This window comes from Melanerpes formicivorus, unplaced genomic scaffold (genome assembly GCF_026170545.1).
Source record: "Melanerpes formicivorus ecotype bairdi unplaced genomic scaffold, bMelFor1.0.p_v2 SCAF_40, whole genome shotgun sequence".
NCBI classification, from domain to species: Eukaryota; Metazoa; Chordata; class Aves; order Piciformes; family Picidae; genus Melanerpes; species Melanerpes formicivorus.
Window position 1 is genome coordinate 120,729 of NW_027142392.1, and position 27,312 is coordinate 148,040.

General features: G+C 42.6%; 1 protein-coding gene across 1 annotated transcript; it reads left to right on the forward strand.

The window, feature by feature from the left end:
• The first annotated feature begins 7,437 nt into the window (after positions 1 to 7,437).
• On the forward strand, positions 7,438 to 26,916 carry CALB1 (calbindin 1). The gene is made up of 11 exons (XM_068158502.1): positions 7,438 to 7,636; positions 7,958 to 8,034; positions 12,831 to 12,905; positions 18,194 to 18,277; positions 18,367 to 18,423; positions 21,546 to 21,623; positions 24,810 to 24,865; positions 24,990 to 25,029; positions 25,118 to 25,171; positions 25,293 to 25,364; positions 25,815 to 26,916. Exons 1-11 carry the CDS (start codon positions 7,555 to 7,557, stop codon positions 25,926 to 25,928), a joined length of 789 nt encoding a protein of 262 aa, XP_068014603.1. The 5' UTR covers positions 7,438 to 7,554; the 3' UTR covers positions 25,929 to 26,916.
• Positions 26,917 to 27,312: the final 396 nt, after the last annotated feature.

A 27,312-nucleotide genomic window follows, 5' to 3' on the forward strand; every position in this document is an offset into this window, starting at 1 on the left:
ATGAGGGAGCTGGGGTTGCTTAGCCTGGAGAAGAGGAGACTCAGGGGTGACCTTATTGCTCTCTACAACTACCTGAAGGGAGGTTGTAGACAGGCAGAGGTTGGTCTCTTCTCCCAGGCAACCAGCACAAGAACAAGAGGACACAGTCTCAGGCTGCGCCAGGGGAGGTTTAGTCTGGAGGTTAGGAGGAAGTTCTACACAGAGAGAGTGATTGCCCATTGGAATGGGCTGCCTGGGGAGGTGGTGGAGTCACCATCACTGGAGGTGTTCAGGAGGAGACTTGACAGGGTGCTTGGTTGCATGGTTTAGTTGATTAGGTGGTGTTGGATGATAGGTTGGACGCGATGATCTTGAAGGTCTCTTCCAACCTGGTCTATTCTATTCTATTCTATTCTATTCTATTCTATTCTATTCTATTCTATTCTATTCTATTCTATTCTATTCTATTCTATTCTATTCTACTCTATTCTATTCAGCTGTGGACCCACACCACCATTTCATTTCAATCTCATCACATTTAACACGCCCCCAAACTGCAACCCCAATTTTGGTCACACAATCAGTGATGGGGTTTTTTTGAGTTATGCCTTGTGGATGCTCCTGGGTTGCAGAGCAGGCATTCCACACGGTACACCCGGCAGCCCTGGTTCCCTGCTCACCCAGACTGGTGTCTGTGGGTGTACTGTGGAGTTTCCTTTCAGCTGTCAGCTCACATTTCTTTCAACAAAAAACTAACTCAGCACTCAGGAAGCGAGGACTCTGGGAAGAGGGACCACTGACAGCTCTCCTGATGTGGAGCTGATGTTTAGCCAAAGCATGCAAGCTTTGTAAGCCAGACATGGGCTGAGTGGGTAAGGTAAAGCCAAAATATCCTAGATACTCAAAAGGAGCCCTAAACTCCTCCAAAGAGATAGACAATCCTCCTAAAGCAGGATGCAAATTTCCAGCAGTCTCCCATTAAGATGTCTCATAATAAGGGTCTCTGAAAACTTCGGTAACCAACCATCAGCACCACCAGTGGCACTAACATTCCAGTTAACTTCTTGCTGGGCTATTAGTCTGTGCTGAATTTGCTTAGAATTACATGAAAATACACATTAACCAAGCAGCAAAAAACATCACGAAGTCCTGGTCCAAAATATAGCAACACAAGCCACCAAAAATCCCAGCAAAAGCCACTGGAAATCAGGGAAAAGATAAGCACTGCTCCTGATAAACATTGGAACACACTCTCAGAGAAAGCACTGGGTCCAGCCAGCTGCAGCCCATCCCCTCTCAGTCCATGCCATGCAGAGAGCTCACGCCAACAGCTGACAAGTTCCTCATGCCAGAGATGGCTTTGGTGCTAATGGTAAGTTCACAGTGCCTCACATTCCACCTCTGTGAAGGTATTATTGGATTATGGCAAGTGGGCAAGAGGAGATGCTTTCTCCTGGCATGAGTTAGGTCATGCCCAGACTCCTTTTCCTGATGTGAGCCAGGTAATACCCAAAGCTTTTCTTGTCCCACTGTACTCAGCACTGGAGGGGCCACACCTTTTGAGTACTGGGTTCAGATTTGGGGCTATCACTACAAGAAAAACGTTGATGTTTTGGAGTGTGTCCAGAGAAGGGCAAGGAAGCTGGTGAGGGGTCTGGAGAAGAGGTCTTGTGGGGAGCAGAGGAGGGAACTGGAGGAATTCAGCATGGAGAAAAAGAGGCTGGAAGGAGGCCTTCTGGCTCTCCACAACTCCCTGAAAGAAGGTTGGAGTCAGGTAGGTGGTGGTCTCTTCTTCCCAGGAAATGGCCTCAAGTTGCATCAGGGGAGGTTTAGGTTGGACCTTAGAATAAAATTCTTCACTGAAAGGGTTCTCAAACACTAGAACAGGTTCCCCAGGGAGGTGGTTGAATCCCCATCCCTGGAGGTGTTGAAAAGAGGCAGAGAAGTGGTGCTGAGGGACATGGTTTAGCACCGGGCTCTGTAGAGTTAGATAACAGTTGGATTTGATGATCTTAAAGGTCTTTTCCAAGCAAAATGACTCTATGATTCTATAATGTTGTAGTTAAGCAAGTAATTGCCTACAAACACAAGAAAAAACACTGTTAAGCATTATCTTACAAAAGATGGATCTACATACAAGAATGCTGCATGATTTCACTCTCATTCTTCTTGGTTTCCTAGTTGTTCTATAGCATTGAAGCACATCTCTGGGTTGCCCAGAGAAGTTACGGGCTCCTCATCCTTGAAAGTGGTTAAGACCAAGCTGGATGAGGCTTTGAGCAACCTGGTCTAGTGGAAAGGGTCCATGCCCAAGGAAGTGGGGTTGGAACCATATGATCTTTAAGGTCCCTTCCAACTCAAGCCATTCTGTGATCTAAATATTTTGAAATCATGTGCTCCTCCACCATGGCCAGCCATGCTTGCTGGCAGCTGCACACAACTTGAAGCTGCCCTCTAGAGCCCAGTGCTACCTCTGCAAATTCTACCCATTGGTAGCTCAACACCATTCCAGTTTTAAAAGCTGCATTCCCCCCTTCCAGTTTTCCAATGTTTCTCAGATGTGTGTTTTAATGTGGCAGTGTGTAAAAGTAAAAGAGAGAGGGTTTTTTTTTTTTCCTGTATCATATAATCGTGAATCTGGAGCATCACTTCTTTCAAAATGCTTCTTACTGGGATGATCTACTAGGGGAAGGCAGAACTGTAGCGAGGAATAACAGCCAGGACTGTAGCGAGGAATAACAGCCAAGGATCAGAATTGCCTTCCACATCTTTCAAGCGTGACTGTGCTGCTAGCCATCACTAAGTATCAGATATCAATAAGGGAAATCCAGCCACACCTCAGGATCACACACGGATTTGTCCTTTCAGAACAGAGGTGACGCAGCAGTCCCTGCCTTTGATGTATCGCCTAATGTTGGACCAAGAGAATTTCTATTGTCCCCTCTGAACCATTTGTGTTGTTCATGTTTCTCATTTGAAAGTTCTTGCATGTGTGTCTCTTTTGTCTCTGCTCATCAAAATTCAGGCTTGCAAGGCTTCATATGATGCTGCATTATTGGTGCTTTCTGGATGAGAATTACTTATGGTGCTATTTCGACCTTCTGTTTGGGGGGGATATTTTTGGTTGGATTGCTGTTAAAATTGGCATATTTCATTCCTGTCCATCTTGAGAAATTCTTGGGATAGCACAGTTAGATGCTTTTCAGAGTGAAGACAGAATTGTGGTAGTCAGTCCTAGGAAGTCTCAGAAATACAAAAAAATTATTAATGACACACCTGAAGGCTGTGCTGCCATTCAGTGAGACCTGCACAGGCTGGAGAGTTGAGTGGGGAGAAATTGATTGAAATACCACAAGGACAAGTGCAGAGTCTTGCATCTGGGAAAGAACAACCACATGGACCAGTATAGGCTGGGGGCTCACCTGTTGGAGAGCAGTGTAGGGGAAAGGGAGCGGGAGGTCCTGGTGGACAACAAGATGACCATGAGCCAGTAATGTACCCTTGAGGCCAAGAAGGCCGATTGAATTCTGGGGTGTATTAGAGGGGGCATGGTTAGTAGGCAGAGAGAGGTTCTCCTCCCCCTCTACTCTGCCCTGGTGAGGTGGGGGAGTGAGAAAAGTTAGGCTGCGCCTAAAGCTGTCACATGAGGGCACATCTGGAATATGGTGTCCAGTTCTGGGCCCCTCAGGGAACTGCTTGAAAAAGTCCATCACTGAGCCACAAAAATGCTGAAGGGAGTGGAACATTTCCCTTGTGAGGAAAGGCTGAAGGAACTGGACCTCTTTAGCTTGGAAAAGAGGAGACTGAGGGGGGACCTCATTCATACATATAAATATCTGAGGCATGAGTGTCAGAACGATGGATCCAGGCTCTGCTTAGTATTGTCCAATGATAGGAAAAGGGGCAGTGGGTGCAAGCTGGAGCACAGGAGGTTCCATGTGAACATAAGGAAAAAAATTTCACTGTGAGGGTGACAGAGCACTGGAACAGGCTGCTCAGAGAGGTTGTGGAGTCTCCTTCTCTGAAGACATTCCAAACCTGCCTGGATGTGTTCCTGTAGGACCTACTCTAGGTGATCCTGCTCTGGCAGGGGGATTGGATTAGGTGGTCGTTCAAAGTCTCTTCCAACCCGTAACATGCTGTGATTTAGTGTGATCCTGGGATTGTGTGAAAAGGTCCTTTCCAGCCCAGTGTATTCTATGATTCTATGAAAAGCATCTGAAGAACAGCTCTGAACAACTGTTTTCAGAAGCAAACAGCTACTTAGATTCTGGGTCAAGTTCCCAGCTGGCCTCAGTGTAGCATTTCTGACTGCTGCCAGATACAGATCTGGCTTCTGTTTTGTAAGGAGAACTTCAAGTAGCTCTAGCTAAAATGAAGGAGAAGGCTTAGGCTTCTCAGTGAGGTAAAGCATTAATCAATGTGCATATATGCATATCACCACACAGATAATTTCTGACAATATGAAGAACTTTGTCATTTTATAAAGCCCTCTAGAGGCACTGGGAAAATTTGCATGGACTTCATTGGGTTATGGATCACATCTTGTACATATCTACATTTTAAACTCATTTCCAGTGCATTCTCTTTCAATGGAAATTAATAGCTTCTTGGAATTGAGCTGACCAGCTCCCCATTTATTTTTGCATAAGAAGCAGAGTCCACTGGGGATAAATATGGATGGTGGCTTGGTAATTCATTAATCATGAAAATATGGTGCGCAGTTAGTTATATAAGTGATTATTTCTGCATGGAAATGTCTGCTACTTTTATGTCCATGCAGTATCAGTTCAAGAGGAGCAGTGAGAACATACAAACCCGCTCACCCTCATCTACCGCTCTCCAGGGAAACGTACACGCTTTGTAGATAACACTGATTTTTGTAGATGTCAGCATAATGAGAAGTCAGCATGTCCAAGTGTCCTACCTGCCCGTGATTACACATGCCTCTGGTGGGGAGAAGCAGCATAGTTTGAAAGTTCCTCTGAGACTTTCCTCAAACCCTCCTGGCCACGTATGACCTATGTAAAATATTTTATTCTGAGAACTTTTGAAACCATAAACATTGCAGCTCCTGCTCATTTAAAAGGCTAAGCAGCCAGAGGAGCAATCTTGGGCTGGCCCCAAACAATGCTGAATTCTTCTCCCCCATTCAACTACAGATTTCTGAGTCGGGGAAAAATAACAAGCACAAGATTTGATGTGCCGTTGGAGAATGGTAAGGAGCAAGGAGAGAATCAGCATAAGATGCAAGTCAGAAGGCTGTTGAAACTGGTTCAGTACTCAGTTTCCATTCGTGCAGGCTTGCTGGAAGCTGAAATTCTGCACTGAGCGGGGTAATTCAATATGCTTGGCAAACAGAACTTGCCTCACTGGCACAGACCTCTTCTATCTAAAAATGATGGAAATGCCAGTTCCACCTTTGTCTCCTTCCAGCGCCCTTGCGTCACTGGCACCCTGTTGTCTTTTGCAAGTACAAAGGATAATCCCAGGCTCCAGGCTTCTGCTTGGTGAGGCCAGAGCTCTGCCGTGTCCTTGCTCCTCGGTTAAAATGCCCCCACAAACCCTCTTCTTTCTTGTCCTCACTGCTCCTTCATGGAAATGCACTACTTTCAGATTTTTATTTTCAAGACAAAAATATAGGCAGGTTAGAGAAGTTTCAGGGTCAGGCTACCACTGAAGTCCACCACTCTGAGAAAGCCAAGCCCCAAACCCTGTTCCTAGATGGGAAAGTGATCCAACCATGATTTTTCAAGTTTCTGTATTAGATGGCAAAACACAAAGCCTGATTATAAGGAAATATTTAACGTTGTTTCATTTCTTTTGAAAGGGCAGGATGGTATTTGTGGGAGCGAAACTACTCTGAGCATTTTCCATTAATGTTTACAACTATTTTGGACCAAAGGAATGGATGATCTGATTCTTGGGTCTTTCCTCTTCGCTGATGCTTTATTCAGCAGCTCACAAAACACCCATCAACATGACGTGTCTCTTGAAGAACTCACAGCCAAGCAGTCAGTAGCAACAGAGTAAGAGGAAGCTGCACACCGCAGGTGGAGAAACAGGAGAATGGAAAGATGGAGGGAATCAAGTATAAGGCCTCATGATTACTTAATCGCTATGACCATGTCTTGTTCCATAATGCATACAAGATTTCAGCCACCCAATCTGCTGAAATCCTGGGACATGCCAAGCTTTCACTAAGGATCCATCTCTCATCCTGGTCGGTTATCCAGCCCCCCTGGCATTTTGCTGTCTTCAGCTCTCCGCTGTCCTACCCTTTCATTTATCCTCACGGTATATGTGAATGTTAGCATACTATTGTTCTGTTGCTGCTCATGTCAGTTGTTTAACACAGGAAGATTCCTAGGTTTCCTAGCTCTTCCCATCACCTACTGTACTACCTGCTGTATGTGGCAATGTCCTGTCAGCTGATTATCTTGGTCATCAAATCATGTTAAGTCCATGTAGCATGTGAGGGATATTGCTGGAAGAAGAAAGGCAGTTTCAGTGCTTCAGAGCACCCAGATAATCCTAATGTCAAAAATGAATCATCACCAAAGGTACCTAATCATTATTACTAGATCAACACCATGTTACCCCATGACGAAAGGAAGATCTTGGGTAAGCTGCTCTCATCCTTCCCACATAGCCATTGCTACAGGAGAGCAAGTCTCCAAAGCTAGTCTACCAAAACAAGTCGTAGCTCAGTCAGAAGTGGCTGTAATAAGGTTCACCACACCTCCATACTAGGAAAGAAAGAACTTACTAATGAAGTCTTCCATATGTAACTGTTGGAATGAAATTCACATTTACCATGCTTGATCCCATGCTATCTCAGTATGGATATCTCAATATCCCATGACATCTCAGTGCAAATGTTGGTTTAAAGGGTTGCAGCACTTCAAAGATTTAAGTCTGCATGGAGCTATCTACAGGTTTGTTTTGGAGATGGAGCAGTTAAAAATGTTACTACCAACACTGATTCATTTCACCCAACACGGTGTCTCACATGTCTCTGTAGTACCGGGCCGTCCTGCAATTCTCTTAACCGTGCTCTGACACCCAGGACCCTTACCCAGACGGAAACCCGATGGCTAAACTGGGAGACTGTGCTCGTCCTCTGCCCCTCACATCTCATGGGCATGCTCTTCCACAGCGAGGGACCCACAATAACTACTGGGTCACCCAGCGCTGCTCCCTCTGCTCGGAGACGTCCTCCCGGCACCAGCACACCCCTCATGTCTCGCGGTGACTGTCCCCAGTGGCCTGAACCGCGGGGGCTACCGTCGGGCGTGCCCCAGCCTTGGTGCCGCCGGCGGGAGACCCCGGCCCCCCCGCGCAGGGCGGGGAGGCCGCGGCGGGGCCCGCGGAGAGGGAGGGCAGCGCCGGGGGGAGTGGCCCGACCGGGACGGCCCCATAAATAGCCCTCGGCGGGGCGGTGGCGGGAGGAGCCGTCGCCGCAGCCGTCGCCACCGTCGCCGCTCCGGCCGAGGGCAGAGTCAGCACCGCGGACAGCGACCCGTCGGGACCCCGCGCCTCTCCTCACCCTTCCGCACCCCTCTGCTCCCCACCATGACGGCGGAGACCCACCTGCAGGGCGTGGAGATCTCGGCCGCGCAGTTCTTCGAGATCTGGCACCACTACGACTCCGACGGTGACTCCTTTCGCCCCCCGGGGCTGCGGGGGCGCGGGGGGCGGCGGGGGGCAGGCAAGGGGGAGACTTGGGGGGGACTCCAATGCTCCCCGCCCGCAAGCAGCCCCGGCCCCAGCCCAGGTCCCGATCCGCGCCCGCCGCCCCGCAGCCTTGGGGCGCAGCCCCGGAGCCGTCAGGGGTCGGGATCGGGGTCGGGGTCGGCGCGCAGGGAACGGCTGCGCCGGGAGGGAGCAGACGGGTCGGAGACGTTCCTACCAGCGCTGGAGAGCGGAGCAAGTTCGGAGCGAGCGGTGACCGCAACCGTAACTCTTTCTGTTGTAGGCAATGGGTACATGGATGGGAAGGAGCTACAAAACTTCATTCAGGAGCTGCAGCAGGCGCGGAAGAAGGCGGGCTTGGTAGGTTAACGTTTCACCCCACTTTTCCATCTTCTCCGAGAAAGAAGAGTTTTCCTGAGCAAACTCCAGTGCCCCGGTTCCTTCTGTTCTCTGTTGCCATCACACGGGTCGTGCACTTGCCTCACCAGGCAAAGGAAAGTAGCTCGGTTAGCAATGAAATAAATCGACTGTGAGTCTGCTTTGGAAAGGGGAGGCCAGGGTGCACCTCCCGGGAGAGCAGATCCCGCTCACATCTTTCCAGGCTGCGAAGTGGTGCTTCTTAATAGTGCTCAGAAAGAAAAGTCAAGAATTGCATGGACGTTGCCTTTTTGTCTCGGATGGGACGTTCTCCCTTTGCAATTAATCTTACCTGATCCAGATCTGTACCGACACTGACACTTAAAAAAAAGATCAAAAAAAGGCATAAAAAATAAAAAAGAAGGAAGGAAAAAACCAAACCCCATCACTTCGAGGTAGTTTGATTCTTTTAATTTCATTCCTAATGGGCAGTTTGGGCTGAAATGCGTTTCTGCCCCTTGGTGGTCAGTAAATAGATCTGCAGAGGACTGCTAACCACTTTTTGCCCTTCATTAGTGTTCTCCACCAGGAGCGTGATTACCAAATCCTGGTAGCTTAAATTGTTCAGAGGGACGGCACAGTTTTGGGTAATGTTCTCAAAACAATTCTGTGTTGGAGTTATTAAAGCTAATTACTAGTTTCCTCCAAACTATGCCCCTGTGTGGGACAAACAGAGAGAGAAAGAGGAAAAAAAAAAAGCAAGAAATTAAAGAGTCTATGTAAAGCTTTGAGTTAAGATAGAAGTGAACCTTCAAACAAATAAGTTGCCTTTAAAATAATCAGGCTACTTAGCATCAGACTCCAGCATATAATCTAATGAATTACTTTAAGCGAATCTATGCTACAATCCTTCTGAAGTAATAGAACATAAAATTATAATTGAACTGCATGCTATGTGTGTGTGTGGGAGAAATAGATTAATACTTCACATAAGCATAACTCCAAATTAAGGAATAGTGTTTTTTCCCATAATTAACTTTGCCTTAAAAGTTGCAGCTTATTTCCAGAAGCAAATGCAAAGCTATTAAATTAAAACAAATCAATTTCTTTTGTGGGAGATGGTATCTTACTGTCTGTATGAGTGTAAAGCAGCAATGCCTCTACTGCTACAGCAGTCTAGGTACCAGTAAATTCTTCAGAGAGATGTTGGTGGTAAGAATTAGTTTTCTGGAGTGTTAAGTTTAAACTAAATTAAAACCAACCAAAATGAAGAAAAAACAACAAACAAATAACAACAACAACAACAAAAAGCCACCCCACCCAAACAAAACTAAAACCAACAAACCATGGGTTAGCTGTTTGGGTGGGTTGGATTGGTTGATGGGTTGGACACGATGATCTTGAAGGTCTCTTCCAACCTGGTTTGGTTTATTCTAATAAAGGTTTATTCTAAAACCAAGAAAACCAAATACTTCCAGAAGATTGGGAAAGGAATGGAGTTTGTAGCAGACAGAAGTCTATTTCTTTTCATATTTTTTCACAATAATGAAATAGACAAAACTTCAATAGTCTTCATGTGCTGCAACAGATCAAACCTCTTTTGAGCATTGAAGTGCACGAAACCGATGTATGTCCATTGGAAAGAAGCCATGAAAGCTTCTGTATAGTTAGCATGAATGACATTCTTAGTACATACACTGATACTGATAGTTTAAAAATTAATTAGAAGCTTGATGAAAAACAAAATAATGAACATTTTAAGGCTGGGCTCTCTTCTCTCTCAAAGCAAGCATGACGTCATCTTAAAAACAGAGGAGGCTGAAAGTGACGCCAAAAAGCCTTGCAGGATTACTCTTGTCTGATACAAATTCCATTATTTATGCCTTTAAAAAAAAAAAAAAAAGATCTATTTTGTTTAAAGAAAATGACCTCTGCCTATATCTCACACTATGTTTTAGAATTGCTCAGGTGTTTCGTTAAGTTTGCCTTTCCCCTTTCCCTGATTGAAACCACTTCGGAGTGTTCTGCTGGAAAGAGCGGTCTGCTGTAGCAACATCAAATTCAGTACTTGCTCTGTTTGCTCTGGAGTATGGATATATGTCATCTTAGGTTTCCAATCTATGCTGATTCTTGAATTTGAAGGCTCATTTGCCAAACAAGCATCTCATTAGTTCGTGCCTTGTCTCACGGGATGCTAAATCAGTAGCTTTGAATTTCTATCCTTTTGCCAGAAGGGACACATTGAGAAACTAGTGTAGGTTATATGTCATTTCCTTGGCTGTCCTTCTTTTAACACCCCAAAGCTTCTTTGTCATCATTAACTTCGGTATTTCAGGTCACCCTCCTGCTCACTATTTTTGAAATATTCAATTATGCATTCTTCATAGCTGGAGTCTACATCAGTCATGCCGTGTGCATTAAAGAATCGCACTGGCTCTGTCATCGGATAGGATGGTTTAATATTTCCCTGTATTCTTCCCAACTACAGAACAGTTCTAATTATGTTCTAATTCTAATCCTTTTATTAATCCACTCAGTAAGCCTGTACTTTCACAGTTGCTTTTTCTCAGGTGGAGCAGTAGCATGCAGCCTGTTTCATGCCAGCCCCAAAGGGTGGATGTGTACTTGGATGTTTTAGGGCTTGGGCTTTTCATTGGTAACACTATGTCTTTTTGATCATGCTTTATGGTAGGCAGTGAATTGATCTGGTACAATTTCAGACATACTGAAAGAACTGCCTCTTTTTAAAAGATAAACCCCCTGTCAGTACAAAAACCTAGCTTCCAGTTATTGTGCCCCACATTTATGCAATATGTTCTCTATTGCCAAAAGAAGCTGTGGGGTGTAAGTGACTAACCCAGAGACTGACAAAGGGTCAATAGCTGGATCTTGGCAGAGCTGTTCCACATCTTGTTTCTCACTTTCTCTGCACATATAGATGAGGACAATATTTCTCCACAGAAGTTTGTGACTTAAAAGATATCTCTGAATACAGACATGTAAATATTTCTGTGATGCCATCTATCCTTATGTTTTCAAATCGTATTGAAATAGGTTACTTTTTTCCCCACAGCTCCACTTGGTGGGATAAGTGCCTCAAGTTTTATCAGGGGAGACTGAGGCATGAAGGGCTAGTTCCTTAATTTCAAACACTGTGCACTGTGAAGGGCTGGTTTCTTAATTTCCAGCATGGAGCACTGATTCTGCATCAAATTTAGGACTAGGCTTGGTTAAATTTGGGCAAGTTTTTGTTTTGTGACTGAAAACATTTATTTGAAGAACGTAACTTGAGTGATTCATTGGGCAGCTCAAGAATGGATGAAGTGAACACCAAAGACCCCTTTCTGCATGCAGTTTGTATTAACCTGTAAGTGGCTGTGCCTCCTTCAATGGCTGGACGCTCTCTGGCCCTGCAGAGCTGCTGTTAGAAAGATTAGTAAAATATTTAACCAGACTAATTAAAATCCAGGTGTCTGAATTCTCTGTTCTATCTGCTAAGCAAACTTGTCCCCACTTTGGGATCATTAGATGAAAGGTGACATTGAAGTGGTTTGTATTAATAACCACATCTCTAATTAAAGCCATGGCAAATTACTAACCTGCCATGGATGACTTTGACAGAAATAGGATACTGGGCCATGATTGTATCAGCTACAAGGAGCTGACATTTGAGTTAGCTTTGGTAGTTGAAATTTGGGACAAACTACAACAGGCTTTGTGCAGCTGAGATTCCTTGTGTCTCCAGTAAGAGAATCACTTAGGTTCTATATATTCAGATCTATTACAGCATCTCAGGCTTTAATTTCCAAAGACTGCTGTGTCTTCATCTATAACCACACAAGTGTCCGTTGGGTTAACATAATGATTGTCCTTATTCTTGTTGCATTATTTACCAGCTCACACCCGTAAGAAATGCACAGTGAAAAGTTTCATCAGTATTGAAGGTTGATGGCAGCTCATACCAAGGCAAGGCAAGGCAAGTTGAAGTGTGAAACCAAATATTTAGATATTCACCCCGAGGCTGGCACTTTTGCCAAAGCCTAGAGTGAGTATAGCCTGTAGAGAACAGATCTATAGCAGGGAGCATAATTTCTATGAACTGCTATGCTGGCTTTACTCTATTAGATTTAAGGCAATGCTCAAAGTTTTCTCCCTCTTGAACCTACCTCTCTACATTTCAGCAGTGACATTTTGACTCTTGTTTCTATGATAACCAAACACTAAACAGTGAAAACCATGATATCACGATGAGCTCTTTTCAGGCTAAAATAGCAGCCATTGTTCGGGAAAAATCCACTCAACGACGTGTGGAAAGGCTATTTTGGTGCTTCAGATGTATTGCAGTGAAATGTTCTTTATTTTGAAAGATTTTCAACTGCCTTCAAGTTACTAATTTAAAAATGAAAACTGAGAAAATTGACTAATAATTGCCTATGAAGTTCACTGTCATCCTCTTAAACAAAGGAGCTGTTATACACATCTTCCAACACATCTGTCCTTATCATTTTCCTCCATTCTGTAAATAGGAGCGCTGACTATTTAGATGCCAATCATTCACATTGATTATAATTCCTTGGGAAGCAAAACTTATCACAATGACACTATTCATGATATAAAAAAAAAAAAAAGCCATAATAAATGCCCTCCTTTCATTTAAACTTGAACAATCCAGCTGCAGCAAGTGTGAGTACTTCAGTAAATGTAGTGTATTGTTTGGCAACTAAGAGAATGTTCAAGCAAGTTCACGTGTGTGTGTCTCTGTATCATACAGTAATGGTTCTCCCATTGTAACTTTGTAGGATTTAACACCTGAAATGAAAGCTTTTGTGGATCAATATGGGAAGACTCCTGATGGAAAAATAGGAATAGTTGAGGTAAGATTGTTGCTTTATAAAAAAAGACTGGCATGCTTACTAGTAGAAAATATATTTAGCACAGGAAACCGTGAGCATAAGATGTAAACACTTTAGGGTTTTTAGTTCCACAGAAAATTTCTTCCTCTGTCTTAAGGTCTTCAGTGTTTTCCTCACTAACATTTTTTTTCTCACTGACAGAAAGGTATTCCTTGTGTCTCTCCAGATATTTCACTACACTTCATTCAACTTCACACACTTTGCTGGGTAGAATAAGTACCACCGTCAATTTAGTTTTCCTGCAGAGCAAATAAGAGCTCTATTTTAGCATTGGAGTTGTGTAAGGCAATAGGAGTTATTTCTAGCAATGATTTTGAGCTAATGCTCCAACAGCAGTCCTATAGTGAGGATAACGCACAAGTGAACACAACTGGGTGAGGATAACACACAAGTGAACACAACTGGGTGAGGATAACACACAAGTGAACACAACTGGGTGAGGATAACGCACAAGTGAACACAACTGGGTGATCCCTGTGTGTAGGCTATATACATGTCTAGGGTAAGACAGCAGCCTAACCATGTTAAACAAAATGTTAATAGTAGTTGTGATCTAGCTTGTGAAAGATCAGGTCTGCTTACTAATTCCTTTCTTGATCTTTAGCAGAGCTTCAGGCAGAACAAAATCCCTTTCTAAAGAGGGTAAAGGGAACCAACCCCTTCTGCACACAGAGCTGCCCAGCTATTGCATAATTTGGCCAACATGCTGGGAAGGGGTAAACCTTTGTGCTTTCCCTCACTTTCCCTCTTGGGTGCTGCAAGTCAAAGAGGAGAGTTTGCTGGGTTACAGCTTGAAAAGTCACTTTTTAAAGCCTAAATCTATGACTCCTTTATGTCACTCTGAGTGCAGTGAGACTGTGGTTTTATTATTAAATGCTATTACATTATTTTTTCCCTTTTCTTTTTTTTTTTTTTCCTGATAATAAGAAATCTGACCTGGAGAGCTAATTAAGAAAGAGCTGGAAACAAGCCAGGTCTGCAAAATATCTACAGTGACCAACTTTGGGTCAGTAGCTAATTTTAAAATAGAGGGCTGAATAGAACCTGTAAAAGTCAGTAGGAAGTATGACTGCTGCTATAATCAATCATTTCAGTGTCTTTTCTCCTCTGTCATTTGTCTGCACTGCATATACTTATTTAAAGTGTACACACATGCATATGTAATTGCAACAAACTACCACAGAAGTACACCCAGTTTCACTTACAGCTGTAATTAGGGTTTCAAAAAAGGTATCTTTTGGCAATATTTAACACTGATCAAAGAGTTCTGCACCTAAAAAGACCTATTGCTTGTCTGGACTAACTATTTTTTGGGGGATTGGACTAGCAAATACTTACTCATTTGGTATTGAAGAAGCCCATTTAATTTAGTATTTTTGAATATAGGCAATAGCAAGCACTGAATGCAAGAAGAATGTGTAGACAATGCCTGGAAAGGAGGATTTCTGTGCTTAGGACAGATAATGGAGAGTTGGATCTTTCAAATTCTGTTCCTGATTCTGCAATTGACCTAATGGGTAAAGACTAGCAAAATTGATAGGGACTGATAAAGCACAGTGCTCACCACCCCCAGTGAAGTGCCAAGCATACTCAGCATCCACGGAAGCCATTGAATAGTGACAGTACTCAGTTCAGTGACTGAAGGGACTTTCTCCCTTAATATAGCAGTTTCCTAACTGAATAGCTATATTTTGTTTCACTTACATCAGCATGCAGCTTGATTTGGAAAGTGCTGATGGGACTCAGATGAAATGTGTTGCACATGCAGAGCAGGATGATATTAAAGTTGGTATCTGGACTCGATTCTCTTTCCTTATAAATAAGAAATGTCCAGTAATTCCAGCAGTGCATCAGATAGTTTTTTATATGGAAGTGTATGAATGCTGTTAAACAAAAAACCTCACAACTTATGTAAAGTCACTCAGACTCCCAGCCATCATTATCAAGAGCTTGGCATCTGACAGAAAAAGTCATAGCACATAATGAGTTTTCAGGAAAGGTCTCTTGACTGAGATAAAGAGTAGGCCTGGGTGGCTTTTCCTTCTTTTTTTTCATCTCAGGCCAAGTGTGGATTCTGCCTTTGCAAGCACACTGCAGTTAACTCACTAGCTTTTATCCAGTGCCCTCCAGCTGAAGGCAGAGCGTGACCTGTCCTCTTGCTTGTCATTGTGTAAGGGACCTTTTATTCACCTTTTGTACTCATTCAGGCCAATGCTTTCACCAAAATGTGGATGTGAAGCCTGAGGTTTCGAAGCTGAGGGCTGCAGTAATTCCACATTCAAATTATTCGAAGCTTACTGCTGCCATAAAAATAGCTGCTTATTAGCCTAAAATATTCTTTGTACTCCCAGTCTCTATTACAGGATTTTCAAAAGTAAATTAACTGTATCAGGTGGAGGGAATTTTAAACAACATCGATTACCAACAGAAGTCACTCAGAGAATGATTTCTGGAAAACAGTCCTGATATAGTTTTAAGTACTGTGAGCATGCATGCTTCTGCAAGGTAACCCTATAAAGACATACATCAGCCTGAAGCTGAGCAGAGGAGTCCAGCCAGACTGAGTTGATGTGGGTTTTCTGTACTGCTCATGATGCAGAAATAGCTGATGTTCACCATAAGAGCAGCACCCAGCTCGCAGCACCCAGCTCACAGCACCCATGCCCACTAACCTGCTGCTGCTGACACATGCCAGTGCATAAGGGTCTGCACTCTCCCTCACACATGCTCACAGAGTCTCCCTATGCTTATCTTCACAAAGAAGTCATTAGAAATAGCACCATGTTTGCCATATTTTCTCTCTGTAGTGATATAACTGGGACTGGGAAGTTGGGTCAGTTTCCTTGTGATCGTCTCACCCCTTAATAGTACAGAGTTTTCCATCCAAAATCCCCAGTGTAAGGCTATTTGATGCATGAGCTTGGAGAACTGGGTTTTCCTTTAGCTATTTTGGTTTTGTGATGCTGAAGGGTACAAGAGAAAGAAAACACAACAGTCATTTTTTGGCAGAAACCTGAGCTAATACTGGATATTGAGCAGGCTATTGGATATCTTTGTAATGTGAAAGCCTGTGCTTTCCCCCAAGACTTACAGACTGTGAGAGGTATAACAGATTGGTATTGCTAGTAAGCTGTTAATGATTCTTTGCAAGGTTACTATTTCACCTCCACTCTTGCACCTTGTACTACTTTACAGTGTCCTTGCAAAATCCCCCAGTTAGCTATGGAGAGCCCACAAGTAAGAACTCATCATTTCCATACATGTGAACCCTTTCCCACTGTTGGAATCAGTCTCTTCAACCCAAACTCTGCTTATTACTATAATCAGTTCTTCCATTCAGCATTTGTTGTTGATTAGGAATGCTGATTTACTCTCAAAATCAAAGCTTCCCTCTCCTGGGAGGGATCCAGAAGCGCTCCCGTATGCCAGCCCTGTGTTAGGCACATCTAGCCGTTAGGTACCCACAAACGTGCACTTACCCACATGTGCGTGTGTGCTATTTATAATGGAGTAGGTTTCCAAAGCTGCTGACAAAAATACATTGTTTAAGTTGATTTGGCTTAGTGTGAAGCCATTTAGCAGGAGCACTCAGAATGCTCTGACGGGTCTGACAGCCTGTCATCAGCTGCACCGTATCTGTAAGGCGAGTGCTCAGATCTGTCTTTTCAGTTACAGCAGCACTTAAAGAATATAACGGATTCCTTGCACAGATAATGTTGGAGAAGAGAGAGATCTGTCTCCATAAACTTCTTGTGCCTGTAGGATAAGAAGGAGACCTGACCTCACCTACGGTGCTACTGGAACCCAATTAAAAAGCCTGAGCAGTTAGGCAACAGCGCTGAACTAGACAGAACAAGGGATTTGAGGGCGTCAAATGAATGTGGAAAAAAATGAAGACTTGATTCAAAATTTTAAGATGGGGCTCCATGAAGTCTGCAGATGTCATTATTTTTTTTATGAAAGAATGAAGCTAAGAAATCTGTCTTGCTCCATTTTTCTGTTCCTAGTAAGCACAGCTGGTCCATTCTTCAAGTAAAGTTTTCTTTAATCAAAACACATTTCATACATTGTGCAGACAGAAAAAAACACAACCCGTTAGGCTTTTGTTGGAAACAAATCATGATTTTACATTAAATTACACAGCATACTCTCCATCTCCCACGTTTGTCACTTGCCAAAATTGAGTTATAGTAAATGAACAGTTTCAATAATCAGTACAATCATGTCTGATTTTAAAAAAGCCTTTTGTGGAGCAGAGGCACTGGAAGAGCCACCCCTGATTTTGCAGGGCTAAAAGCCCTTTTGATTTCTTTCCGGTATTTATAGATCTTCTTGAACACATCCCTGTGCAAATGATCACTGCTTGCCACCCCCTTACCCTCCCCACTTTCCTTTTTTTTTTTTTCTCCTGGCTTTTTCATGTTGTGTTTTGTGGGCTTTTTTTCTGTTTACTTGACACGTGTGTTCTTCATGTCAGTGTTCCTCTTCTTCCTCTTCCTCAATGTCTGTGAGCAGTCTATTTCCTTCGCTCCCTCAAGAAGGGGGCCTACAGGAAGGCTGGGGAAGGACTTCTCAGGATCTCAGGTAGTGATAGGACTAGGGGGAATGGAATGAAGCTGGAGGTGGGGAGATTCAGGCTAGATGTGAGGAGGAGGTTCTTCACCATGAGAGTGGTGAAACCCTGGAATGGGTTGTCCAGGGAGGTGGTCGAGGCCCCGTCCCTGGGGGTGTTTAAGAGCAGGCTGGATGAGGCTCTGTCCAGCCTGATCTAGTGTGGGGTGTCCCTGCCCATGGCAGGGGGGTTGGAACTAGATGATCCTTGTGGTCCCTTCCAACCCTGAATGAAACTATGAAACTATAAGTCACAGACCTTCACACTTATCCCCTATACATCCTTGAGTTATGTTTTTCTTTTGCCCCAGTTTCAGGTTTTCACCACAGATCCTAACTCTGCATGGATAAATTTCCCCCCTTTTTTCCTGCAGCTACCTCTTCAGTAAAGTGCTGTCTCACTCCTTCCTTGCAGACTTCAGATCTCTTTGACCTTGATGAATACGGCAAGGCTGTAAGAATTTCAGAGGCATCTTCCAAACATTTTCAGCTAACAGGATGAAGCTTCCTCTGGGGTCACAATAGTCCAAAATGAGCACAAAGAACTTCATAATCTTTTAGGAAGTTTCATGCCCTTTAACAGGCTCAACTGGCCTAATGAAGAATCAAAATCTAATCTTTCTGAAACTCTGTTACAGCTCGCTCAGATATTACCGACGGAAGAGAACTTCCTGTTGTTCTTCAGATGCCAGCAGCTAAAATCAAGTGAAGACTTCATGCAGGTACAGTATGGAAAGCTTGCCTTTTGTAACATCATCCAAGACTTGCTAACCAGAAATATATCACTGAAACATTCATGTTCTGATTGCAGACATGGAGAAAATACGACAGCGACCACAGCGGCTTCATTGATTCTGAGGAACTCAAGGTAAACCATTATCTATGGGTAGGCAAGAGGTGAGAGCAGGCCCTGGAGTACAGCTGCTGCTGCTGTCTCTTCAGATAGCCATTCCTGCATGCTTTTTCATTCCAAACACAGCCATAAAGCAATATGATTAGCTGATATTTTTATCACCAGTAAATGATTCAAAGTGAAACTCTAATCTGATCAATGCTTTTCTGTTCAGATCAGATCAATGTTTGTCTCAAGTGACTCAGGGTAACAGGTACTTAGCTTAGAAGAAACAAACATTCAGAAAGCAAGACAGACCTCTGAAAGCTACATAGTTCTTTTTTTTTGGTGTGTTATAGATGAGGGCTGTTCTGCAGGGTTTTTTTCCTATGGCAGTCACTCCCATTAATCACAGATCATGCTCTCTCAGGCACCAAGTAACTCCACACAGGTTCCACTCTAATCCTGTCAGGCTAACACAAATGGAATTGTGTTGCCCCTAATTGGTTCTCTTGGTGGTATTTTGGTATCAATTTTCATATGCACAACTAAGGGCACAGTCTAGATTACTCTGTTAGCCATCTCAGCTTTGCAGAGAATGGTTTAGCTCCCTAGTTGTAACACTAACAACAGTTTGTAGGTGATGAATCACAGAGCTGTAGAATCACTGAGTGGCTGAAAGGGACCTCTGGAAGTCATCTGATCCCTGCTCAAGCAGGGCCTCCTAGAGCCAGTTGCCAGGGCTACACCCAGATGGCTTTTGAGTACCTCTAAGGATGAAGACTCCACAACCTTCCTGGACAGTCTGTGCCACTGCTGGGTCACCCTCAGAGTAAAAAGGTGTTTCCTGATGTTCAGAGGGAACCTCCTGTGTTTTGGTTTGTGTCCTCTGCCTCTGGCCCCATCACTGGACACCTCACTGACTCCATCCAATATGTGCCCTCTGTTGCAATATTTATGTATGTTGAGATACCTCCTGAGCCCCCCTCTTCTCTGGGCTGAATAGTCCCAGACCTCTCAGCCTTTCCTTGTGGGAGAGATACTCGTATACAAATGTCTCTGAGGAGAAACGTGCTGTTTTCCACAGTTCAGTTGCACCTGATGTAATTACTGTAGCTTCAAATTCAGAGATACCAAAACTATTCATAGCAGAAGAAAGAGCTAGTAGTGCTTACCCATCTGATTTGGACTATTTTGCCCATATGTGGTATTCTAAAGAACTACATAAGCTTTATTAGCTAAAGCACTGGGAGCTCAAACTGTCTGAAATCCTTACAGCTCTTCTGTTTAGAAGAGGAATCCACATCAGACAGTTCACATCTTTTTTTCCTTTTCCCTTCCTCTTTGAGTTTGTGACATTTGCCAGGATCCTACCTCAGGGTAACCCTCAGGCAGACAAAGCCACTCTTCTGCTGGTTGGTAGCAGCAGGTCATTTGGCAGGATCAGGAAGAGGCCACACATGCATGTAGCACTTCAGAACTCTCCAGATGGTAGTGTCTTAAGGAGAGCTGATGAATGGTATAATGTAAAGTTGATTTAGAAAGGCAGGGCTGATTGAGGACCAGCTGAAGAATGAAGACATCTTAACTGGATCCCTGGTGGTCCCATCTCTCTTGCCTGCCTCAGAGAACCAAGCTTTAACATGGTTAAAATAAGACAGAAATGTCCAGTTCCATTTTTAGAGCAGTACTTCTTGACAAGCTCAAACATTTTAAGTATTTGTTATGTGAGGAGCACACCCACTTACAACTTTATAAGAGAAATTTAAGCTGGAAATCAGGAAAACTTTCTAACAATAGCAACAGCAGTGGAATACGTTGTCCAAGGGGGAGGCAGACTCCCCATCACTGCTTGTATTTAGGAAAGGTTTGGCAATAGCTCAGACCAGACAATAGCTCAGGATGTTTAGATGTAGATATTCCTTTACTGAGACATGGAGATGGGCTGGATAGCCTTTCAGTGTCCTTTCCAGTTCTATTTTCCATCAAAGCACTCAAGATTAAGCACGTCTCTGTAACATCCATTTAAACCATTTGAGTCATGGTCTTTCTATACAAGCTACCAGGAAGGTCCTCCAGCATGCATGGTGTCAGACTAGAAGAACAACAGTGGGTATTAGTTCTATGGCTATTGAGAGGGTTGCATTCAAGTTCAAGAATGGCATCTTTGTACAAACAGATTTTCTTCTGAGCTATCCCATCTTCTGTCTTGAAATGTCGTGCCCCTGCCCATGGCAGGGGGGTTGGAACTAGATGATCCTTGTGGTCCCTTCCAACCCTGACTGATTCTGTGATTCTAAATGTGGCACAAAACTCCACAGAGACGATGACACTCAAACTGGTAACAGCAATTAGGTGCTTCATTGAGCACTGACAGGCATACTGACATTGTGGCTCTTGTGATGTCTTTGTTAAATAAATTGATATCTTTTTTTGGTTGTTGTTGGTGGTGGTTTGGGGTTTTTTTATATCATAGAGCTAGTGCAGAAATTTAAACTACCATATGAGGAAAAACAACCCTATTTTTTAAACTAAAAGCTGATGTTTCAAGTCATGAAACTACATCAAATTCTCATTCAAGAAAATGCAGTGCAATTGGCTGCATGCATTTAAAATGCAAGGCAGGGAGGAGCAATGCAGGTTACCATTCACTTCTAGCATCAGGTGCTGCCACAGACACGGATAAAACATGATTGATCATTGATCTTTTTGGCAGGAAGTGCTAAACCATCCAAGCTTTCAAGGAGACTCAAGATTCATTAGCTTAGTTTAGTGATGGAGCTGATTAGGAAGCAGCATACTAGAAAACCAAACCACTTGGTTTTTTTCCATAGTCACAACACAACAAATGGCATACAGCAGAGAGTCATTTTTTTTCCCCAAATAGAGTTTTTTTGGAGTCATTTTTATCCCCAATGAAATTTTTTTGAGTAATTTCCCCCCCCCCCCCCCCCCAATAAAAATTGTGCAGTACACCTGATCAGAAACTGTTCCAATTCTTAGTTGTTGATGATGACTTCTTTTCATGCCTATTTGGAGCTTCAGCAGTAAAGTAGGGGTAAAATAGTATTTCCCATCATTTTCATCTGAAGTTAGCAAGTTGAGTATTTTGTACTGTAGGTAAAAACTCACCTATTACTCTTCTATTTCTTTTACAGAGCTTCTTGAAAGATTTATTACAGAAGGCAAATAAGCAGATTGAAGACTCAAAGTTAACAGAATACACAGAAATAATGGTAAGATTATTTACAAACATACTTCATCAAGACTGAATTAACTCAAACTCTGTTCGTCTTTAGGCAATGGAAGATTCCAAATGACTTGGAGCCCCACCAGGTCCTAATCAGGCTAACATTTCAACAGAGAGACAACTCTCATATCTAGCACTGCAAGTATTTCTGCTGCTACAGAGATTTGACAGCAGTTTTCAGTGCATCTTAAGAAAACAGACAATCAAAGCTCAGTTATTCTGTATCTTCTTGATATTTGTGTAATATATGTATGATATTAAACCATGCCATAGGCTTTCTAACTGTTCTTCTTGCTTGTGCTATTAGTTTCAAGCCTTCACAGTTGATAGCAGAAAATATTGGACCTGTCACTATCACACTATTATGTTTAGATCAAATTCATTTGGGGTTTCTTTGTGTGTGTTGCATTCTTAATGGTGCTGTGGCATCTGTCTCTTGCCTTAAAAGCCATCACTGCATGGTGGCTTATCAACATCTTACATTTCCCTTGTCCTCCTCTCCAACGAGGAGAAACTGATGTTGTAGATAAACACTAGAACAAAGCTGTTGCTTTCCTGGCCTTAAATCAGCCCAGTCCTGGAGCACTCCTTCCGTCCTAACACCATACTGCTCCATGGTAAGGACCAGGATCGGCTTCTGAGTGGACCTTTCAAGAAAATAACCACACCCTCAGAAGTCTTATCTTTAGGAAATGTATAATGTAAAATATATGCAGTATAATATATAATGTAAAAGATATATATATATATATATATATTTGTTTTACCAGCTTGGATTTATCCTACAATAATTAGCAACAAAAAATGTGCTAGGTAAACCCATTAGCCCTCACCCTGGCTTGAGAATGGCTGATAAAACTTGTGTTTCTCCTGGGAAACATTGGCTGGTTTATTGTGTCACTGTAAACCACTACCCTACAATTCTCACTGTTTATTCACTGCTGAAGATAACCTGCCTTCTTTTTATTCAGAGAGCTTCTACTCCTTCATCTTGAAGTGTGCTCTGAGTTCTGGCCTCTGGAGAGAGACACAATGATCAAAGATTAACAGCAATAAGGAAAAATAAATTTCAAGGCCAGCTCTCCCATAACCACCTCAGCAACAAGAAAAAGAGGACAGAGAGGCTAGAAGATATACAGGCCTGAGCAGCTGTAGGCAGGCACAGCCAGTGACTAACAACCCATCAAAATACAAAATATGTTGATTTCACAGCTGCCACTGCTTACTTCCCCTAAATGCAAAGCTCCTCACATGAGAGATGCAGGCCAGGCAGATGCTTTCACACAAGGAAAGGAAGCATTGAAAGGAACCAGGGTGTTAGGTAGAAATAAGTGCCTGTAGAATAGGTCTCTTTTCTGGTCTCCTTTGACATTCATTGTGTATTAACCAATTGAAATTAGGTCTTTTTTTTTCCCCCCATGACATTAATTCTGTCTTTAAAAGGATATACACTTAGTACAGGATGTCTTTTCCTCTTACCTAAAAATTACATCCAAAATTACTGTGATTGAAAGTGATGGGATGGAGAGTGGGTGGTTGTGTTTTCAGCACAATGCCTAACAATGTTTTGTACAGTTGGCTGCTTTTGTGACTCCTTCATACAGCGGAAGCAAAATAATATCTGAAAGAAGAAAAATGGGACTACACATACAGAAAAAACTAGGGGAGGAAGTCTCATGCAGGTGCAATATCTCCATCTACTAATAAAGAGTATAAGCTCATGCCTCACAAGCAGCAGGAGCTCATTCTCAAAGGGAAACACTTTAATGCAATGGGGTGATTGAAAATTATGAAATACAGTATGCACTTATTTTGTCAGATTGCATTACTATATTTATTCCTGTAATTTGATTGTAATTATTTGTAGATATTTACTTTCCCCTTTTCATGCCATCAAGAAAATGTGGTCTCTTCACTCTTTTCTTGAAATAGATCATGGAAAGAGAATGTGATCATTAACTTAAATATTTAGACCTTGCAGCCAATCGAATGAAATGCCTGTTATTTTTCTGTCTAAGGAACTAAATGCCTTGGATTCCTTTGAACTTCACCCCACTGTTGTTTCACCATTACCATAGTATCAGTCAGGGTTGGAAGGGACCACAAGGATCATCTAGTTCCAACCCCTCTGCCATGGGCAGGGACACCCCCAACTAGATCAGTCTGGCCAGAGCCTCATCCAGCCTGGAACCACCCATTCCAGAGCTTCACTACTCTCATGGGGAAGAACCTCTTCCTCACCTCCAGCCTGAATCTCCCCACCTCCAGCTTCATTCCATTCCCCCTAGTCCTATCACTACCTGAGATCCTGAGAAGTCCCTCCCCAGTCTTCTTGTAGGCCCCCCTCAGATACTGGAAGGCCACAATTAGGTCACCTCGGAGCCTTCTCTTCTCCAGACTGAACAGCCCCAACTCTTTCAGTCTGTCCTCATAGGAGAGGTGCTCCAGCCCTCTGATCATCCTTGTGGCCCTTCTCTGGACACCTTCCAGCATGTCCATATCCCTCTTGGAATAGGGGTTCCAGAACTGGATGCAGTACTCCAGGTGGGGTCTCACCAGAGCTGAGGAGAGGGGGAGAATCACCTCCCTTGCCCTGCTAGCCACACTTCTCTTGATGCAGCCCGGGATCTGATTGGCTTTGTAGGCTGCGAGTGCACACTGAGAGCTCATGTTGAGCTTCTTGTCCACCATGAATGAATATGAATAGGTGATATTGATGTGGGCAAGGCAGATGCTTTCACAGAAGGAAAGAAAGTGTTAAAAGGAGCCAGGGTATTGGGTAGAAATAAATGAGATCGTGATAGGAAGTCAAACACAAAACATTATCATGTCAACCCTCCTCTCATTTACAAATGATTACAGGCACAGATCTCACATGGGACGTTCATCACTCTAGCAGGTTAAGACCTACCTTGCAGCAGGTTAATCATAATTTTTCATCTGGTTTCTTACCAAGCTTTTGCAGTAGAATTAATTACTGCAACTTACTTCTTCAGCACTTTCAGTAAGCGCATCACACAGCAAATGTGACAGATCCAAACCCGGAGCCATCATTTCAGCACGAAATAAAAGCAAAATGTCTCTGCATTTAAGTATTCAAAAAAGAAAGAGTGGTTTTCTTCATTATGTTGACTAATTTTGATTATTAATGTAAAATTACATATTCTTTCAGCTCAGGATGTTTGATGCAAACAATGATGGAAAGCTGGAGCTTACTGAACTGGCCAGGTATGTCTTCTGTCTCTTTTCACAGCAAATATCATATAGCAGTTTCTGTTACAGTTAAACATTTTGACCTTTGGTTGTTTTTTTTGTTGTTTGTTTGTTTGTTTGTTTGTTTTCCTGCCCAAAGACTACTCCCTGTACAGGAAAATTTTCTTATTAAATTTCAGGTATGAACATTCACATTCTTAAGGTAACTCATTACCATCACACAGAACCGGTGTCATTAATGGAGCTTTTTTCCTTTTTGGCATTTAGGGTGTCAAAATGTGTGCAAAAGAATTCAATAAAGCCTTTGAGATGTATGACCAAGTAAGTCTTCAGAGAACCTTTTGTTAAGTGCATGGTTTGGTGGCACTGATTTTCTGAATTTCTGGGCAGCCTCTGGTATGAAAAATAAGAATTTAAACTTACCTTTAATGTTCTTTTTCAGGATGGCAATGGCTATATAGATGAAAATGAGCTGGATGCGCTACTGAAGGATCTCTGTGAAAAGAACAAAAAGGTAATCCTAGAGGGCTTGTTTTCCCACTGGAGATTAGATTTAATTTGGATTTGAAGGACACTTTAATCCACCCAATTAAGATAAATATAGAGAGCTTCTAAGTCATGAATCCTGAAGTCTAAGTGCAACTAAAGATCTTGTCAGGAGTCACAGCAGTGTAAGTTCTGAACTAGGGGGGCTGTGATTACATAGTGACACTGTCAAAAGCTTGCTTCTGTAGCATCAGCTATCAGCAGTCTAACAAGGCTATAACAATATGGACAACATGCAAATAGGTGAACAAGATTTGCAGCGTGTCACTGTTGGACAGGCTGAGAATACCCTTTGGGGTTTTTTGGTGTTTGGCTTTGTGTCTTTCCCCCCCCCAAATTTTCTGCTTAATTTTGGAGGCAAACTTGCTCCTGCTGGTAACTAAACAGGATTATAAAGCATTATCTGTTCTTTAACTAGGAATTAGACATTAACAACCTTGCAACATACAAGAAAAACATCATGGCCTTGTCTGACGGAGGAAAGCTTTACCGAGCGGAGCTGGCTCTTATTCTCTGTGCTGAGGAAAACTAGAACTCTTCTCTCATGTCCACTTAACTAGTGATGTACTCTATCTACACAATAACTGTGCACTATAAGGGAGTAGGCTGTATTTTTAAACTGCATATAGAAAATTAGCCAGGATGTGTGGCACATTCCTTTCAGTTTGTTTCTATACTGTTTGTAATGTACAGTTTTTGTAACAATAAGACTGATAAAGAGAATGTCTATGTTTGGGCCAGTCTGTATATTCCAAAAGAAACTCAAATATGTTGGGGGTTGGTTTTGGTTCTGGTTTGGTTTTTTTTTGTTTGTTTGGGTTTTTCTTTTTCTCTTTCATAAACACAGCTGAAAAAAAACCCACCAATTAAACCTGCTGCCATTGCTGTGGTCATCATATCCTTTGACACGTCCAACATTTCTTGTGCGTAACAAAAAGGCCTACAGGCATCTTGCCCTGTTACAAGTAATTTTAATGATTGTGTTATTTTTAAATGCAAAACATGAATACAGATTAAACACCACCTAGGTCTGGAGTAGGAAAGAGACGTTGGCACGCCTGACTTTCCAAAACTGAGCGAGGCAATAAGAAATATTTTCAGTTGTCAAACCGTCCACTTTACAGGTCTGTGCTCTCTGCGGTTTTCCACTTGCTCTTCTCTTTATGAACTCATAGCATATAGACGAAGCATTTATCTGGGCTAGATCTCCATGCAGTAGCTGACAAAAAAAACAAATGTAGTGTTTTCAATCTAGCTGTTTACTGAATTTAAACATAGGCACTTCAGAAATAAATGCCTTTAATCTGTCTTGGAATCTTGGCTAAATGACAGGTAGCATAGTTAACACACAGATTAACGTATGATAATATAAGTGTACCTTTCATGACTATTGCTGTGTCAGAGAATATGACAATCCATTTTCTAAACTCTTTTCACATTTTGCAGGTTATAATTATTCTAGTAAATTGCTGTTTTTACATCATATTCTGTGTAATCTATAATTAAATTTAATATCCTAAGATTGTTGGTGTCTAGTTTGTCTATCTCCTGGATTCTTTTGGGGTTGTTTTTTTTTTCCTAGACCATGTAAAGGGAAAAAAAAAAACAAACCAACCCCACAACTGTTTTAAAGAAATGTGCCTCCTTGGATCTTACAGTGGATTACTGTCTGTAATATTAGCATGAACATGTAACACTAAACAAAGAGAGAAATCTAGTACAGGTTTTATACCACTTTAGTAATTTAGTTTACATGGTGGGCCCTGCTTTTTATTATGCTCCAGAGGTATTTTTTAAATAGGAGCTATACTATGGAAACAGCTCTGTCCTCTTTCAGCTTAGTATTTTTGGCCTGGCTCCCTTTTTACTTTACAGCAGTTTTATGCCAGACAACTTCAAGAACATCCAGGCCGTTG